The sequence below is a fragment of the Saimiri boliviensis genome, chromosome 8, assembly GCF_048565385.1.
Source record: "Saimiri boliviensis isolate mSaiBol1 chromosome 8, mSaiBol1.pri, whole genome shotgun sequence".
Lineage (NCBI taxonomy): Eukaryota > Metazoa > Chordata > Mammalia > Primates > Cebidae > Saimiri > Saimiri boliviensis.
Window position 1 is genome coordinate 103,272,366 of NC_133456.1, and position 16,180 is coordinate 103,288,545.

At 40.9% G+C, this 16,180-nt stretch overlaps 1 protein-coding gene across 6 annotated transcripts in view; it reads left to right on the forward strand.

The window, feature by feature from the left end:
• NSUN6 (NOP2/Sun RNA methyltransferase 6) overlaps nucleotides 1-16,180 on the forward strand; it is a 59,919-nt gene that overhangs the window by 36,506 nt on the left and 7,233 nt on the right. For all 6 annotated transcript variants that reach the window (XM_039478785.2, XM_074404963.1, XM_074404964.1 and 3 more), the window contains 3 exons: nucleotides 5,241-5,382; nucleotides 10,917-11,065; nucleotides 14,885-15,010. In XM_039478785.2, the coding sequence (XP_039334719.1) occupies nucleotides 5,241-5,382; nucleotides 10,917-11,065; nucleotides 14,885-15,010 (417 nt within the window). The remainder of the gene's footprint in view (nucleotides 1-5,240; nucleotides 5,383-10,916; nucleotides 11,066-14,884; nucleotides 15,011-16,180) is intronic.

A 16,180-nucleotide genomic window follows, 5' to 3' on the forward strand; every position in this document is an offset into this window, starting at 1 on the left:
ATTCTAGTTGTTGACTGCTTTCCTAGTTCACCTCACTTTAAATGGTTTTCCTGTTTGTCACAGTATTAATTGAAAGTGTCTATCACTCAACCTGGTGGCATTTGAGGAATATTTACACATTTTCTGCATTGTAGGCTATGCCATTGCTGCATATGGCATACAAGGACCATATAAAAGAAAAGGGGGAAAAAAAAGCAAGAAAATATATAGAAGAGTCATTTTCACTGTCTTTGCAATTTCATTTCATAGTATATTTAAAAATATGTGAATATCACAACGCATTCTCTCTCTTTTTTTTTTTTTTTTTTTTTTGAGGCAGAGTCTTGCTTTGTGGTGCAGGCTTGGCTTACTGCAACTTCTGCATCCCAGGTTCAGGTGATTCTCATGCCTCATCCTCTTGAGTAGCTGGGATTACAGGTGTTTGCTACCACTCCTGACTAATTTTTGTACTAATTTTAGTAGGAGGTTTCACTGTGTTGGCCAGTCTGATTTTGAACTCTTGGCCTCAAGTGAGGTGCCTGTCCCAGCCTCCCAAAGTACTACGATTACAGGTGTGAGCCACTGCTCCCGACCCACAATGCATTCTTAAAATTTTGACATCTTTCTTTCTTTATTTTTTAAAATTTTGCTTTAAGTTCTGGGATACACATGCAGAACATGCAGGTTTGTTACATAGGTATACATGTGCCATGGTTAGCTGCACCTATCCACCCATTATCTAGGTTTTAAGCCCCATGTGCATTACATATTTGTCCTAATGCTACCTCTCCCCTTGCCCCCAACTCCCCGACAGGCCCCCATGTGTGACTTTTCCCTCCCTGTGTCCCTGTGTTCTCATTGTTCAGCTCCCACTTAGGAGTGAGAACATGTGTTTGGGTTTCTGTTCCTGTGTTAGTTTGCTGAGAATGATGGTTTCCAGCTTCATCTATGTATCTGCAAAGGACGTTAACTCATTCTTTTTCATGGCTGCATAGTATTCCATGGTGTATATGTGCCACATTTTGTTTTTCCCGTCTGTTGTTGATGGTCACTTAGGTTGGTTCCAAGTCTTTGCTATTGTGTATAGTGCTGCAATACACATGTGTGCATTGTGTCTTCATAGTAGAATGATTTATAACCCTTTGGGTATATACCCAGTAATGGGATGCTGGGTCAAATGGTATTTCTAGTTCTAGATCCTTGAGGAATCCCCACACTGTCCTCCATAATGGTTGAACTAATTTACACTCCCACTAACAGTGTAAAAGTGTTCCTATTTCTCCACAGTCTCGGCAGCATCTGTTGTTTCTTGCCCTGGCCAGAACTTCCAATATTATGTTGAATAGGAGTCATGGGAGAGGACATGGTTTTCAAAGGGAATACTTCCAGCTTTTGCCCATTCAGTATGATATTGGCTGTGGGTTTGTCATAAATAGCTCTCATTATTTTGAGATGTTCTATAATACTTAGTTTATTGAGTATTCTTAACATGAAGGGATGTTGAATTTTATCGAAGGCCTTTTTTCCATCTATTGAGGTAATTGTGGTTTTTGTCATTGGTTCTGTTTATGTGATGGATTATGTTTATTGATTTGTGTATGCTGAACCAATTTTGCATCCCAGGGATGAAGCTGACTTAACCATGGTGGATAAGCTTTTTGATGTATTGCTGCATCCGGTTTGCCAGTATTTTAGTGAGGATTTTTGCATCGATGCTCATCAGGGGTCTTGGCCTGAAATTTTCTTTTTGTGTATGTGTGTTTCTGCCAGGTTTTGGTGTCAAGATGATGCTGGCCTCATAAAATGAGTTAGGAATCATTTTCTGTGTTTGGAATCATTTCAGAAGGAATGGTGCCAGCTCTTCTTTGTACCTCCAGTAGAATTTGGCTGTGAATCCATTTGGTCCTGGGCTTTTTTTTGGTTGGTGGGCTATTAATTACTGTCTCAGTTTCAGAACTTGTTACTGGTTTATTCAGGGATTCCCCTCTTTCTGGTTTATTCTTGGGAGGGTTTATGTGTACAATAATTTATCCATTTTTTCTGGATTTTCTAGTTTATTTGTATAGAGGTGTTTATTCTCTGATGATAGTTTGTATTTCTGTGGCATCAGTGGTGATATCCCCTTTATCATTTTTTATTGTGTTGATTTTTGTCTTTTTTTTCTGTATTAGTCTTGCTAATGGTCTATTTTGTTAATCTTTTTAAAAAAAAAAAAAAACCCGCTCCTGAATTCATTGATTTTTTTTTTTTTTTTTGAAGGGTTTTTTGTGTCTCTGTCTCCTTCAGTTCTGCTCTTAGTTATTTCTTGTTTTCTGCTAGCTTTCGTTTGCTCTTGCTTCTCTAGTTCTTTTACTTGTGATGTTCAGGTGTCAATTTTTAGCTTTCTGATATTGGCATTTAGTACTGTAAATTTCCCTTTTAACACTGCTTTAACTGTGTCCCAGAGATTCTGGTACGTTGTCTCTTTGTTCTCATTTGTTCCAAAGAGCTTCTTATTTCTGCCTTAATTTTGTTATTTACCCAGTAGTTATTAAGGAGAAGTTTGTTCAATTTCCATGTAGTTGTGCAATTTTGAGTGAGATTGTTAATCCTGAGATCTAATTTGATTGCACTGTCGTCTGAGACACTCTTATGATTTCCATTCTTTGGCGTTTGCTGAGGAGTGTTTTACTTCCAATTATGTGGTCGATTTTAGAATAAGTGCCATGTGGTGCTTAGAAGAATGCATATTCTGTTGATTTGAGGTGGAGAGTTCTGTAGATGTCTGTTAGGTCCATTTGATCCAGAGCTGAGTTCAAGTCCTGAATATCCTTATTTTCTGTCTCATTGATCTGTCTAATATTAACAGTAGGGTGTTAAGGTCTCCCACCGTTACTGTGTGGGCATCTAAGTTTCTTTGTAGATGCCCATGCTGGAGAGGAGTTGCGATCATTTGGAGGAGAAGAGGCTTTCTGGTTTTTGGAATTTTTAGCATTTTTGTGCTGGTTTTTCCTTATCTTCATGGATTTATGTACCTTTAATCTTTGAGGCTGATGACCTTCAGATGGTATTTTTGTGCGGGGGTCTTTTTTGTTGATACTGTTTTCCGTTCATTAGTTTTTCTTCTGAGTCAGGCCCCTCTTCTGCAGGTCTGCTGCAGTTTACTGGAGGTTCACTCCAGACCCTGTTTGCCTGGGTATCACCAGTGGAGGCTGCAGAACAGCAAAGATTGCTGCCTGCTCCTCCTCCTGGAAGCTTTGTCCCATAGGGACACTGGCCTGATGCCAGCTGGAGCTTGCCTGTATGAGGTGTCTGTCGACCCCTGCTGGGAGGTGTCTCCCATTCCTGAGGCACAGTGGTTGGGGATTTACTTGAGGAGGCAGTCTTGTCCCTTAACAGAGATGGTGCACTGTGCTAGGACAATCCCCCTTGTCAGGATCAGATGCTCTCTTCAGTGCCTGCAGGCCGGAAAGATTAAGTCCACGGAAGTTGCACCCACAGCCATCCAGCCCCCTCCCCCAGGTGCTCTGTTCTAGGGAGAGGAGAGTTTTAAATGTAATCCCCTGACTGGGGCTGCTGCCTTTCCTTCAGAGATGCCCTGCCCAGTGAGGAGGAATCTAGAGAAGCAGTCCAGCAACAGCTGCTTTGCTACACTGTGGTGAATTCCTCCCAGTCCAAACCTCCCAGACTCCTTAGCACTGTCAAGGGAAAGCCGACTACTAAAGCCTCAGTAATGGTGGATGCCCACCAAGCTCAATGATCCTAGGTCAACTCCAGACTGCTGTGCTGGCAGTGAAAATTTCAAGCCAGTGGTTCTTAGCTTGCTGGACTCCATGGGAGTGGGACCTGATGAGTGATACCACTTGGCTCCCTGGCTTCAGCACCTTTTCCAGGGGAATATATGGCTATATCTCACTGAGGTTCCAGGTACCACTGGGGTACAGAAAAAACTCCAGCAGGTAGCTCGGTGCCTGCCCAAACGGCCGCCCAGTTTTGTGCTTGAAACCGAAGGCCCTTGGGGTGTAGGCTCATGGGGAATATCCTGATCTGCGGATTGTAAAAACCATGGGAAAAGCGTAATACCTGGGCTGGGTAGCACAGTTAATTCCTTCCCTTGGCTGGGGAAGGGAGTTCCCGTGACTGCTTGCACTTCCTGGTTGAATGATGCCCCACCCTGCTTCTGCTTACTCTCTGTGGTTTGCACCCACTGCCTAACCAGTCTCAATTAGATGAACTGGGTACCTCAGTTGGAAATGGAGAAATCATTGCCTTCTGGGTTGATCTTGCTGGGAGCTGCAGACCAGAGCTGTTTCTCTTCAGCCCCTCCCAGATTTTCACCTCTTATCTTTATTGACTTTGACTTAAACAAAGTGTTACTCTATAAAATTTTCTTAAACTATGTTTTATACCACACCAGAACGTTTTGCTATGCTATATAGAGGTTTTGGCTCATATTTTTCCAGTTCTGACTGCCAGAATTTGTAGGAATTTTATGTGGCTAGCTGGAAGGTGTTAAAATGACCCTTTTACAAGTAACATTCATTTGCATCTGCCTGTCTCAAAGCAGTTTAAGGCCGCTGTAACAGCATTAGCTGATGTTCTTCCAGAGGTGAACAAGGGACATCAAATTGGTGATTTTTAATGTTTGCCTCCAATGGATGTTTTTAAGTTTCTTTGTAAGATTGTAAATACTTTTTGGTTTTGAGTTTTGTTGATTAAAAGTAGCTAGTCATTATAAGATTATTTTTTTAAGCTGGGGACAGTGGCTCATTTCTGTAATCCCAGCACTTTGGAAGGCCGAGGCAGGCGGATCACCTGAGGTCGGGAGTTCGAGACTAGCCTGACCAATGTGGAGAAACCCCATCTCTACTAAAAATGCAAAAAAATTAGCCTGGACGTGGTGACACATGCCTGTAATCCCAGCTACTCGGGAGGCTGAGGCAGGAGAATCGCTTGAACCCACGAGGTGGAGGTTGAGGTAAGCTGAGATGGCACCATTGCACTCCAGCCTGGGCAACAGGAGCGAAACTCTGTCTCAAAAAAAAAAAAAAAAAAAAAATTAATTTTCTGGCAAGAATGTGTATTTTCTTAATGTAAAGACATGATATTTAATGTAAAGACATGGTATTTAATGTAAATTGGATATACATTTGGTTAATGGATTCAGGTTTTAAAGTGGGGATGGGAGGATAGTGGTAAAGAGTATAATTTTTCGTCTGTTTTTCTCATTTTTATGACTGCTTTGGATTTATAATTTTTTGATGTGTCTGTTTTCTTTTTAGGGAGAAGTCATAGCACTAGATAAAATCTTCAACAAAGTAGAAAAAATAAAGCAAAATGCATTATTGTTAGGACTGAATTCCATCAGGGCATTCTGCTTTGACGGAACAAAGGCAGTTAAGCTTGATATGGTGGACACAGAAGGTGAGAAATTTGGTTTTCTTTTTTTTTAATTGACAAATCATATATATTTGTGGGATGCAGTGTGATGATGTGACATGTATATAATTTTGTATACAATGTGGAATGATGAAAATAAGCTAATTAACATATCCATCAGTGTACTTAACCCTTTTTTTGTGGTAATTTGAAATTTTACTCTTTTAGCAGCTTTGAAATATAAAATACATTGGTATAGTCACCATACTGTGCAGTAAATCTCAAAAACTTATTCCTGCTGTCTAATTGAAACTTTGTGCCCTTTGAACAGCATCTCCCCATTCCTTTCTCCTTCCTCTTCCCCCAGCCTCTGGTAACTATTATTCTACACTGTATCTGTTGAGTTTGACCTTTTTAGATTCGCCACTTAAGTGAGCTCATGTAATGTTTGTTTATCCCTCACTGCCTGGCTTATTTCACTTAGCATAATATGGTGTCTTCCAGGTTCATCCATTTTGTTGCAGATGACAGAATTTCTTTTTTTTTTTTCTAAGGTATTCCATTGTGTATATGTACCACATTTTCTTTATCCATTCCTTTCTTTTTTTTTTTTTTTTTTTTTTTTTTTTGAGACGGAGTTTCGCTCTTGTTACCCAGGCTGGAGTGCAATGGCGCGATCTCGGCTCACCGCAACCTCCGCCTCCTGGGCTCAGGCAATTCTCCTGCCTCAGCCTCCTGAGTAGCTGGGATTACAGGCACGTGCCACCATGCCCAGCTAATTTTTTGTATTTTTAGTAGAGACGGGGTTTCACCATGTTGACCAGGATGGTCTCGATCTCTCGACCTCGTGATCCACCCGCCTCGGCCTCCCAAAGTGCTGGGATTACAGGCTTGAGCCACCGCGCCCGGCCTTATCCATTCCTTTCTTGATGGGTTTCATACCTTTACTGTTGGGAATAATGCTGCAGTAAAATGAGAATGCAGATCTCTCTTCGACAGACTGATTTCCGTTCCTTTGTCTGTATACCCAGTAGTAGGATTGCCAGATAATACAGGAGTTCTATTTTTAGTTTTTTGAAGAACCTCAATACTGTTCTCCACAGTGGCTCTAGTAATTTAAATTCTCACCAGTAGTGCAGGAGCATTCTCCTTTCCTATGGAGTTTGCTTTTCTCTGCATCCTTGCCTGCATTTATTAGTGTGTGTATGTGTGTGTGTGTGTGTGTGTGTGTGTGTGTGAGATAGCCATTTTAACTGGCGTAAGGTGATGGTGGTTTTCATTTGCATTTCTGATAATTAGTGATGTTGGGCATTTTTTCATATACCTGTTGGCATTTGTATGTCTTCATTGGAGAAATGTGTTTTAGGTCCTTTGTCTTTTTTTAATAGGTCTGTATTTTTGAAAGACCTATTTTGAAATAGGTCTTTATTTTATTTATTTATTTTTTTTTGAGACGGAGTTTCGCTCTTGTTACCCAGGCTGGAGTGCAATGGCGCGATCTCGGCTCACCGCAACCTCCGCCTCCTGGGCTCAGGCAATTCTCCTGCCTCAGCCTCCTGAGTAGCTGGGATTACAGGCACGTGCCACCATGCCCAGCTAATTTTTTGTATTTTTAGTAGAGACAGGGTTTCACCATGTTGACCAGGATGGTCTCGATCTCTCGACCTCGTGATCCACCCGCCTCAGCCTCCCAAAGTGCTGGGATTATAGGCTTGAGCCACCGCGCCCGGCGGTCTTTATTTTTTAAAGATAGTTTTACTGAATATTAAATTCTTGGTTGACAGGGTTTTTTTTTCTTTTTGTACTTCGTATATGTCATGTTACCATCTTTTGGCCTCCATTGTTCCTGATTAACAGCCAACTGCTAATCTTTTACACTTCCCTAGTACATGACAAGTGGTTATTCTCTTGCTGCCTTTAACATTTTCTCTTTGCTTTTGACTTTCAACATTTTTATGATGATGTATCTGGTTGTGGATCTTTTCGCATTTGTCCAACTCAGAGTTAGTTGTTCTTTTTCGATGCATAGCTTGATTGTCATCAAATGTGGATTATTTTCAGCTATAATTTTTTGAATATTTTCCTGCCTTTTTTCTTTCTTTCCTTTTGGGACTACCTACGTTGTCTTAATAATGCTTACGTTGTCTTAATAATATCACACATTTCTCTGAAGTTGATGTTGATTTTTATTTCTTTCTGACCCTCAGATTGTAACCAAAAAGCAGGTTAGTTGCATGCCACATTTAGAGTCCAATTAACAAGAGTGAGGTCTGGTAAAAGGAAAATGGTTTATTCCAAAGCTAGCTTAGGTAATGAGGCACAAAGCATCCTGCCTTTGTATGTGCTGCTTCACCTTTGGAGCAGAAAGCAGACACTTTTTTATAAGTTAAGTGGGGAAGTGAACAAGGGCAGGGGTCCCACTGCTATCTGGTGCATAATCTAACAGACAGTTGAACTGGCACCTTCCTGGGCAGAAACAAGTTGTGGCCAAGCAGGCATGATTTCAATATGTCTTACTGGTGGATGAAAGTTTCCCCCTACTCCCTACAAGAGCTACAATCCCTAGAGGGTGGAAGTTTCAAGACCACCCCTTCGAGGTGGATGAAAGTTTCCCCCTACTCCCTACAAGAGCTACAATCCCTAGAGGGTGGAAGTTTCAAGACCACCCCTTCGAAGTGAAAGTTCCCTGGCCAGTATTGTTTGATCTACTACTTGACTGTCAGTTCTCAAGGAGAGATCTGTCTTGGAGGCTTAGTTAGAAGAACTTTCCCTGCAGGGAATATCTGGTGAGGGGACAGTATGTAAAAGGTGAAATTTGCATTTTTGAAGGGCTAAGTAGGAAACAAACAGGGAATGGGAAAAGGGGAGAAGAGAACAGAAAATAATTTAAAAAATAGTAATTCATTCCTTTTTCTTAGAAAAATGCAGGTACTCGATTACAAGATTACATAATCTATATTCAGCTGTCTTAAAGTATATATATTTTTTCCTGTCAGCTTAACTCTGGTTGAGCCCCTCTAGTGGTTTTCTTTTTTTTAAAGATACGGTATTTTCAACATTTTGATTTCCTTTTTTAAAAATTAATTTCTCTCTATTGAAATTCTCTATTTTATGAAGCACGATGATCATATTTTCCTTTACTTTTTAAAGCATGTTTTCCTTTCCTTTAATTCTTTAAACATATTTTTATTGGTTGCTTTAAAGTTTTTGCCTACTAAGTCTGGCAGCTAAACTCGATCAGTTTGCTTTGTTCACTGCTTTTTTTTTTTTCCCTACCAATGGGTCACACTGTCCTTTCTCTTTCCATATCTCATATATTTTTCTTTTTTTGGCTCAAAACTGGACATTTTAGGTAATACATTGTAACAACACCTTGAATGCTAATTCATCTCCTCCCCAGGCTTGTTGCCATTGTTTGCTTATTTGTTTAGCATTGTGGCTGGACTCTTTTAGTAAAGTGTATTTTTTCAGCATGTGCAGCTGAGATGTCACTCCTCAGCAGCTTTTTTTTTGATATGGGCACAGTAATCCTGGGATCACAGTGGTTTTAGTTTTAGCAGGGCTTTGTGTCTTTCTCTGCTCTGTGTGTTAAACTGTGTGCTTCCGGTATTACAAAACACTGTTGCCCTCCAAAATTGCAGACTGATTGCTTTACTCTTTTCAACAGTGCTCTGGGACATAAGTAGTCCCATCATCTGATCCAATGAATATGAGAGCCTTGGCATAGGTAATCTTTTTGACCAGACTTTGAGGTTTTTCCCAACCCAGAAGGCTCTTCTCACTGTCTCACACCTTGATTCTTTCATCAACTTCTCTTCTCTTTGGTTTAGCTGCTGATTTTCATGGTGCTCCCAGCCTCCTCTTAATTGCTCATCACCACAGTCTCTATTATTTTCGAGTGTGCTGACGCTGAAAATTCTGAAAATTCCCCGCTAAATAAAGTTAGTTTGTTACATTAGGTAGCTAGTCAGACAGAAACAGGGCAGGAGAGAGCCCCCAGTATCAGGAATGTCAAGCAAGCATCAGGTGATGGTCGGGTGTTTGTTAACTGTCTTTAAAATAATCATTGGTCGCAGCCAGTGCCAGGGAAAGGCAGTCTCCCAAAAGACAGAAAAAAACCAAATCTGGTGATTAGCTTTCTAATAAGATCTCAGGAGTTGGGCAAGTGGGCTTACACGTGCACACGAAGAGGCAGAGGGAAAAGGACCATATACAAAAGTAAGCTCAAGATGGCTTAAATAGTATCAAGAGTTTAAACTGAGAATAACTGGAGGCAGATATAGATGAGTATTGATATTATAGGAGGGAAGATTTTTAACACATGAAAGCAAAGATAATAGATTGCAACAACAGATAGATTTAATAGTCAATATTTATGTGTGTAAAAAAATCTGGTTGGGTGCAGTGGCTTACGCCTGTAATCCCAGCACTTTGGGAGGCCAAGGCGGGTCACAGACCTTAAAAATAATTGCTTACTTTGAAAAGAATTTCTTCTAAGACAGTAGGTAAGAAAGCAAAGATGGTTACAGACAGAGGTGAGTTTGATTGGTAATCACTTCCATTTAACAGCTTTGCAATCAGAGAAAAGCAGAAGGTGACCTTGGAGTGAGGTTTGTAATGTTGCTGCCAGTCCTGCAGAATACTAACCACCTTTAAATATAAGCAGCCATACTTGGGGAGGCTGAGGTGGGTGGGCCTCACTTGAGGCCAGGACTTCGAGATCAACCTGGCCAACATGGAAACCCCATCTCTGCTAAACAATACAGAAATTAGCTGGGTATGGTGTCACATGCCTGTAGTCCCAGCTACTCAGGAGGCTGGAGAATGAGAATCACTTGAACCTGGGAGGCAGAGGTTACAGAGAGCCGAGTTCACGCCACTGCACTTCAGCCTAGAAGGTGAGAGGGTGAGCCTCTGTCTCAAAAGTAAGTAAGTAGATAAATCAGGAACAATATCTTGCTTGCAGGTAGATAGCATAAATATGTAAGCAGACCACTTAATTTCACAACTTCCTCCAGTAACATTAAATAGGTCAGAATTTGAAGAAAATTATTCAGGTGAATGCAAAGGAAAACTTGGTGGAAGATTGAATCAACAGGGGGTACTGATTCATTCTACCCATTCTAGACCATAGCCATTCTGATGGCCACAGAAACTAAGGAGACTGAAGAACACCAGAACCAGTGTGTTTCCCTACAACCGAACAGGCTTTTTCTCTGCAGCTGCCTTCAATAGGAATCACCAAGAGAAGTATCCATTTCCAGAACCACTAGAATTAATTCCATGTCCTAGCTTTGATTAACTGTGGCTTCAGAAGTTTATGGTACAAGGTCTTGTGTGATTAGGCCTTGGTTTGTACTGTATCAACAGAGTAACTCCCAACTATAACTACATTTTTAACCTTTCTATCACATCAAATATATATTAGGTATAAGTCAGAATTAACCAGCTACATGATTAAAGGGAGAAATTTTTTTTTTTAATTCTAGATGATGATTTTTAATTCCTAATTATCTCAGGAATTTTCTAGTCTTAACCTGTATGGCATATACTAAACAAGTTTATAATTGTCTTTATAGGGGAACCTCCGTTTCTGCCAGAAACCTTTGACCGAATTCTTCTGGATGCACCCTGTAGTGGAATGGGACAGAGACCAAACATGGCCTGTACTTGGTCTTTGAAGGAAGTGACATCATATCAGCCATTACAGCGAAAACTCTTCACTGCGGTATGTGATGGTCTGTTGCTGTGAAAGAAAGTTGACTTTTGCTAGTTTGATGTTTAAACCACTAAGAGCAATCTTCATAGCAGCATTCGTTATAATACCCAAGAGTATTGTGATGAATGGGAACAACCCAAGAGTCTGTTGACAGATACATGGATGAACAGAATGTGCTACATCCATACATAGAACATTATTCAGCCTTCAAAGGTAATGAGATTCTGATACATGCACAACATGGGTGAACCTGGAACACATTATATTTGGTAACATGAACCACACACAAAAGGAAAAATGCTATATGATTTTGCTTATAGCATTGGGCAACTTCATAGAGACAGAAGAATAGATATTACCAGACATTGTGGGGCTGGGAGATTGAGGAGTTGTTGTTTAATGGGTACACACTTGCAGTTTGGGATAATGAAAAGCTTCTGGAGATGGATAGTGGTGATTGTTGCCCAGCAATGTGACTGTACTGAATGTCATTATTGACTTAAAATGGTAAATTTTATGTTACGTATATTTTACTACACACACGCACACACACACATACGCACACATATAACTAAGAGGACCTAGTTTTAAATATAGGAAGGTTTCCCTTAAGTGGACTGACTTTTAAGATATACAGGCAATAGTAGAATTCCTTCACTGAGACATTTAATAAATTTCAAATATTCTGCCCTATTTGAAAAAAGGTCACTGAGTTGTTAACTTCTAGTTACTAATTGATATCAACAATTAGATATAAAATAAATTACTCTTTTTAAAAAAAATAGAGTTCTTGGCCGGGTGTGGTGGCTTGCGCCTGTAATCCCAGCACGTTGATAGGCTGAGGGGGCCAGATCACTCAGGAGTTTGAGACCAGTCTGGCCAACATGGCAAAACCCGTCTCTACTAAAAACGCAAAAAATTAGCCAGGCATGGTGGTGTGTGCCTGTAGTCCCAGCTACTCAGGAGGCTGAGGCAGGAGAATCACTAGAACTCGGGAAGTGGAGGTTGCAGTGACCTTAGGTCACACTACTGCACTCCAGCCTGGGCAAAAAGAGCAAGACTGTCTCAAAAACAAACAAAAAAAAGTTTCTTGGGTCATCTTTAGAGGAAGAAAGTCCAATAGGAAGCAAAACTCATTGAAAAAAGCAGGAAGAGACAGTGGCCACTGTAGGATATAGGAGAACCATAAAAACTACCAATTTAACTTGTCTCCAGTACTTTGAGAAGAAGCCCTGATAGAACATTTTGAGGATTTCTTCTAGTCTTGCGAAAATGACTCAGTGGATTTCAGAGAGTATAGACAGTGTTTGATCATAGATGAATTCATTATTTCCCCCCATCCCTCCAAAATACAAGGCTACAACAACAATGGATGTTCTATAATTATTTAGTCTCTAAAGTTGTCTTTGAGTACATTCCTGTTCAACTCTGCTGGTGTTTCCTTTCATACACAAAGGTAGCGCTGGTTGTGGATTACTTAACTTCTTTTTTTATAAAGTCTTCAAAGAACACATCCTCTGAATTAAAACAGCAAGCAGCAAAAAGCAAGCTTTACTTATAGCCGAAACCCACTTTGACTTGAGAATAAAATTAGGATACTTCTATAAAGGACTTGGATTTTTGTTCTTTTTAGGTCATAGCAAAAAATTTTAAAAGGCTACTAGGAGTAGATGAAAGATCTCAATGAGAAGGAAAAGCTGACAGTATGTGAGAGAGGTCTTGAGAATATAGCAGGTGTGCCATTTGGCATGGAGAGAAATTGAGAATGTGGACGTTAGAGTCAGACACATGTTGACTTGAGCCATGGCTGTGCCACATAAGGCATAACATAAGGGACTTTAGGTACATTGCTTTCTGTATGTGAGTAGTGGCGGTAACACCTGTACCTACTAGGAATACTTCATTGGTGATAGTCACCTCGCTTTGTGGTTGTTAAAAGGATTTGTGGAGAATTCATGTAAAGTACAGTAAGTGGCACATAATAACAAAGTTTAAATTTTGGTCAGTGTACTCTGGCTTAAAAAGCCCAAGTGTGTATACTCTGTTTTTCAAGATTTCCATTAAAATTTGAAAAATTAGGAGCTTAAAAAGTTGAACTTTAGGTATTTGAGACAAATCCATTTTAACGTAGCACCTTGTCTCCTGATTCATTTATTCAAAAAATATTCATAGAGCACCTGCTATATGCAAGGCACTATTCTAGATGTTGACAGTACAGCTGTGAGAAAGTAGACAAACACTCTACGCCCTTATTAATGAGGTTTCTGTTCTAACCAGGGGAGGAAATAAATGAGTTTTTGTTTTTGGTTTTTTGTTTTTTGTTTGTTTTTGAGATGGAGTCTCGCTCTGCCTCCCAGGCTAGAGTGCCCTGGCGCGATCTCGGCTCACTGCAACCTCTGCCTCCCGGGTTCAAGCGATTCTCCTGCTTCAGCCTCTCAAGTAGCTAGGACTACAGGCATGTGCCATGTTGGCCAGTATAGTCTTGATCTCTGGACCTCGTGATCTGCCTGCCTCGGCTTCCCAAAGTGTTGGGATTATGGGCGTGAGCCACCACGCCCGGCCATAAATGAATTTTATAGTATATTAGAAGGCAGTAATGCTGTGGCCCTATGGAGCAAGCTAAAGGAAGGTGGGAATGGGAGTGTTAGATTGGAGTAGTTACAATTTTACAGAGTGGTCGGGAACGTGACATACACGCAAAGATAAAGAGTAAGCAGTATAGAGAATTAAGAGAGCTTTTCCAGCTGCTGCAAAGATTCTGAGGTGCGAACGTGCCTTGTGTATTCCAGAAACAGCAGGAGACTGCTGTTGCCGAAGTAGAATGAGCCAGGGTAAGAGGTGTACAAGAGGAGGTCAGAGAGCCAACAAGAGACTTGTTTAAGTCTGGCCTCAAAGGCCTCTGTAAGGACTTTGTCTTTGACTCTAAGTGATCATGGAAGACATGTGAGGGGCTTGAGGCTGAGAAGGGACAAGCTTAAAAGGACTGCTTTGGCTGCTGTACTGAGAGTAGATTGCAGGAGGGCAGGGAAGAAAGCAGGCTGACAAAGTGGGAGATGGTTGCAATAATCTAGAAAAAAGGTGGAGGCTTGGACCACAGTGTTAGCAGTGGAAGTGGTGAGAAGTGGCCAGATTCTGGGGATAATTTGAAGGTAGAGCCAATAGAATTTGCTGATGGTTGGGAAGTCAGAAAAAGAGGCATAAAGGATAATCTGAGATTTGGGACCTGAGATTCTGGAAAGATATGAAGACTTCTGCAGTAGATTTCAGAGGGAAAATACGAGTTCATTTGGGGATATGTGAAGTTTGATAATATTATAGAAACGTTGAGAAAGGCCAGGCTCGTAGCTCATGCCTACAATCCTAGCACTTTGGAAGGCCAAGGTGGGAGGATCGCTTGAGGCCAGGAGTTGAAGACAAGCCTGGACAACAGTGAGACTTCATCTCTATTTTTAAAAAAAATGAGAATAAAAAATGTTAAGAAAGCAACTGAATGTTTAAGTAGGAAATTTAATAAGGAGGTCTGGCCAAAAAATATAAATTAGTGAATTTTCAGCCTAAAAAGAAAAGTATCTAAAGGCATGAAGGTGAATGAATGTATTTGGGGAAGTCTTGGTGCATATGGAGTATGACAGCTCCGAGATAACGCAGTGCATCTAGTCTGGATGCAAGTATTGCTCTTGTGTACTATAATTACAGAAGAAATCCTTGTCACCTAGAACATCATTTTATTTATCCCAAACACTTGAAAGATACACCTTATGCTATGAAATTCATTCAGATGTTTATTTGGTCTTGTGCTGTGTGTGGTCTGATCACAGTTTTCTTTAGGCAGTTCAGCTGCTGAAGCCAGGAGGTGTGCTGGTTTATAGCACATGCACCATAACACTGGCTGAAAATGAAGAGCAAGTTGCCTGGGCCCTCACAAAATTTCCTTGTCTTCAGCTTCAGCCCCAGGTAGGAGTAATTTCATTTTTCTCTGTGTAACAAGATAAATCACAGAAACCGAAGCATGGTGGTAAACACAGGGTGTTAATGAAGAAATAAATAATATTTCCAAAATGAACACTGTAACACATGAGAATGCTTGTCTAATTAGATCCATTTTAGACTGCCCATAATTTGTATGTCCTGACAAAGTGTTTTCTTTTCTTTGTTTCTTGCCATTGTGTTAAAATGGCACAGAGCTTGGGAGTATTTTTGTTAAGTGTTTACTCCACTTGTAGCTGTTCATGTTACTCAGCACCTATCTTCTAAAAAGATTTTTTTCTTCCTTCCCAATCCTGTATTTCTCTGATGTGGAACATGTTGAGCATTTTCTCTCATGTCACATCAAAGCTCAAATGAGCTTTCACAACTGTGCGGTATCAGAAGACCAGCCTAAAGGGAAAAAAGTGCTTCCAGAATGATTGCTTATTATATAAAATGCATAATATTTAAAAAGCTTTTTTGTACTTTCTTTTGCCTAACACACTGTAACTTTGTTACGGTTTTGTTTTTGTTTTTGTTTTGGGGACAGAATCTTGCTCTGTCACGATGTGTCAGGCTGGAGTGCACTAGCGTGATCTTGCAGTGAGCAATTCTCTTGCCTCAGCCTCCCGAGTAGTTGGGACTACAGGTGCGCACCACCATGCCCAGCTAATTTTTGTATTTTATTATAGAGACAGGGTTTCACCATGTTGGCCAGGATGGTCTTGATCTCTTGACCTCGTGATCTGCCCACCTTGGCCTCCCAAAGTGGTGGGATTACAGGCATGAGCCAATGTGCCCGGCAACTTTGTTATGGTCTTTATTAGAAAAGCATTTGGGATTAAGTTTTTTTTTTCTTTTTTTTTTTTTTTGAGACGGAGTTTCGCTCTTGTTACCCAGGCTGGAGTGCAATGGCGCGATCTCGGCTCACCGCAACCTCCGCCTCCTGGGTTCAGGCAATTCTCCTGCCTCAGCCTCCTGAGTAGGTGGGATTACAGGCACACGCCACCATGCCCAGCTAATTTTTAGTATTTTTAGTAGAGACGGGGTTACACCATGTTGACCAGGATGGTCTTGATCTCTCGACCTCGTGATCCACCCGCCTCGGCCTCCCAAAGTGCTGGGATTACAAGCTTGAGCCACCGCGCCCGGCCTTGG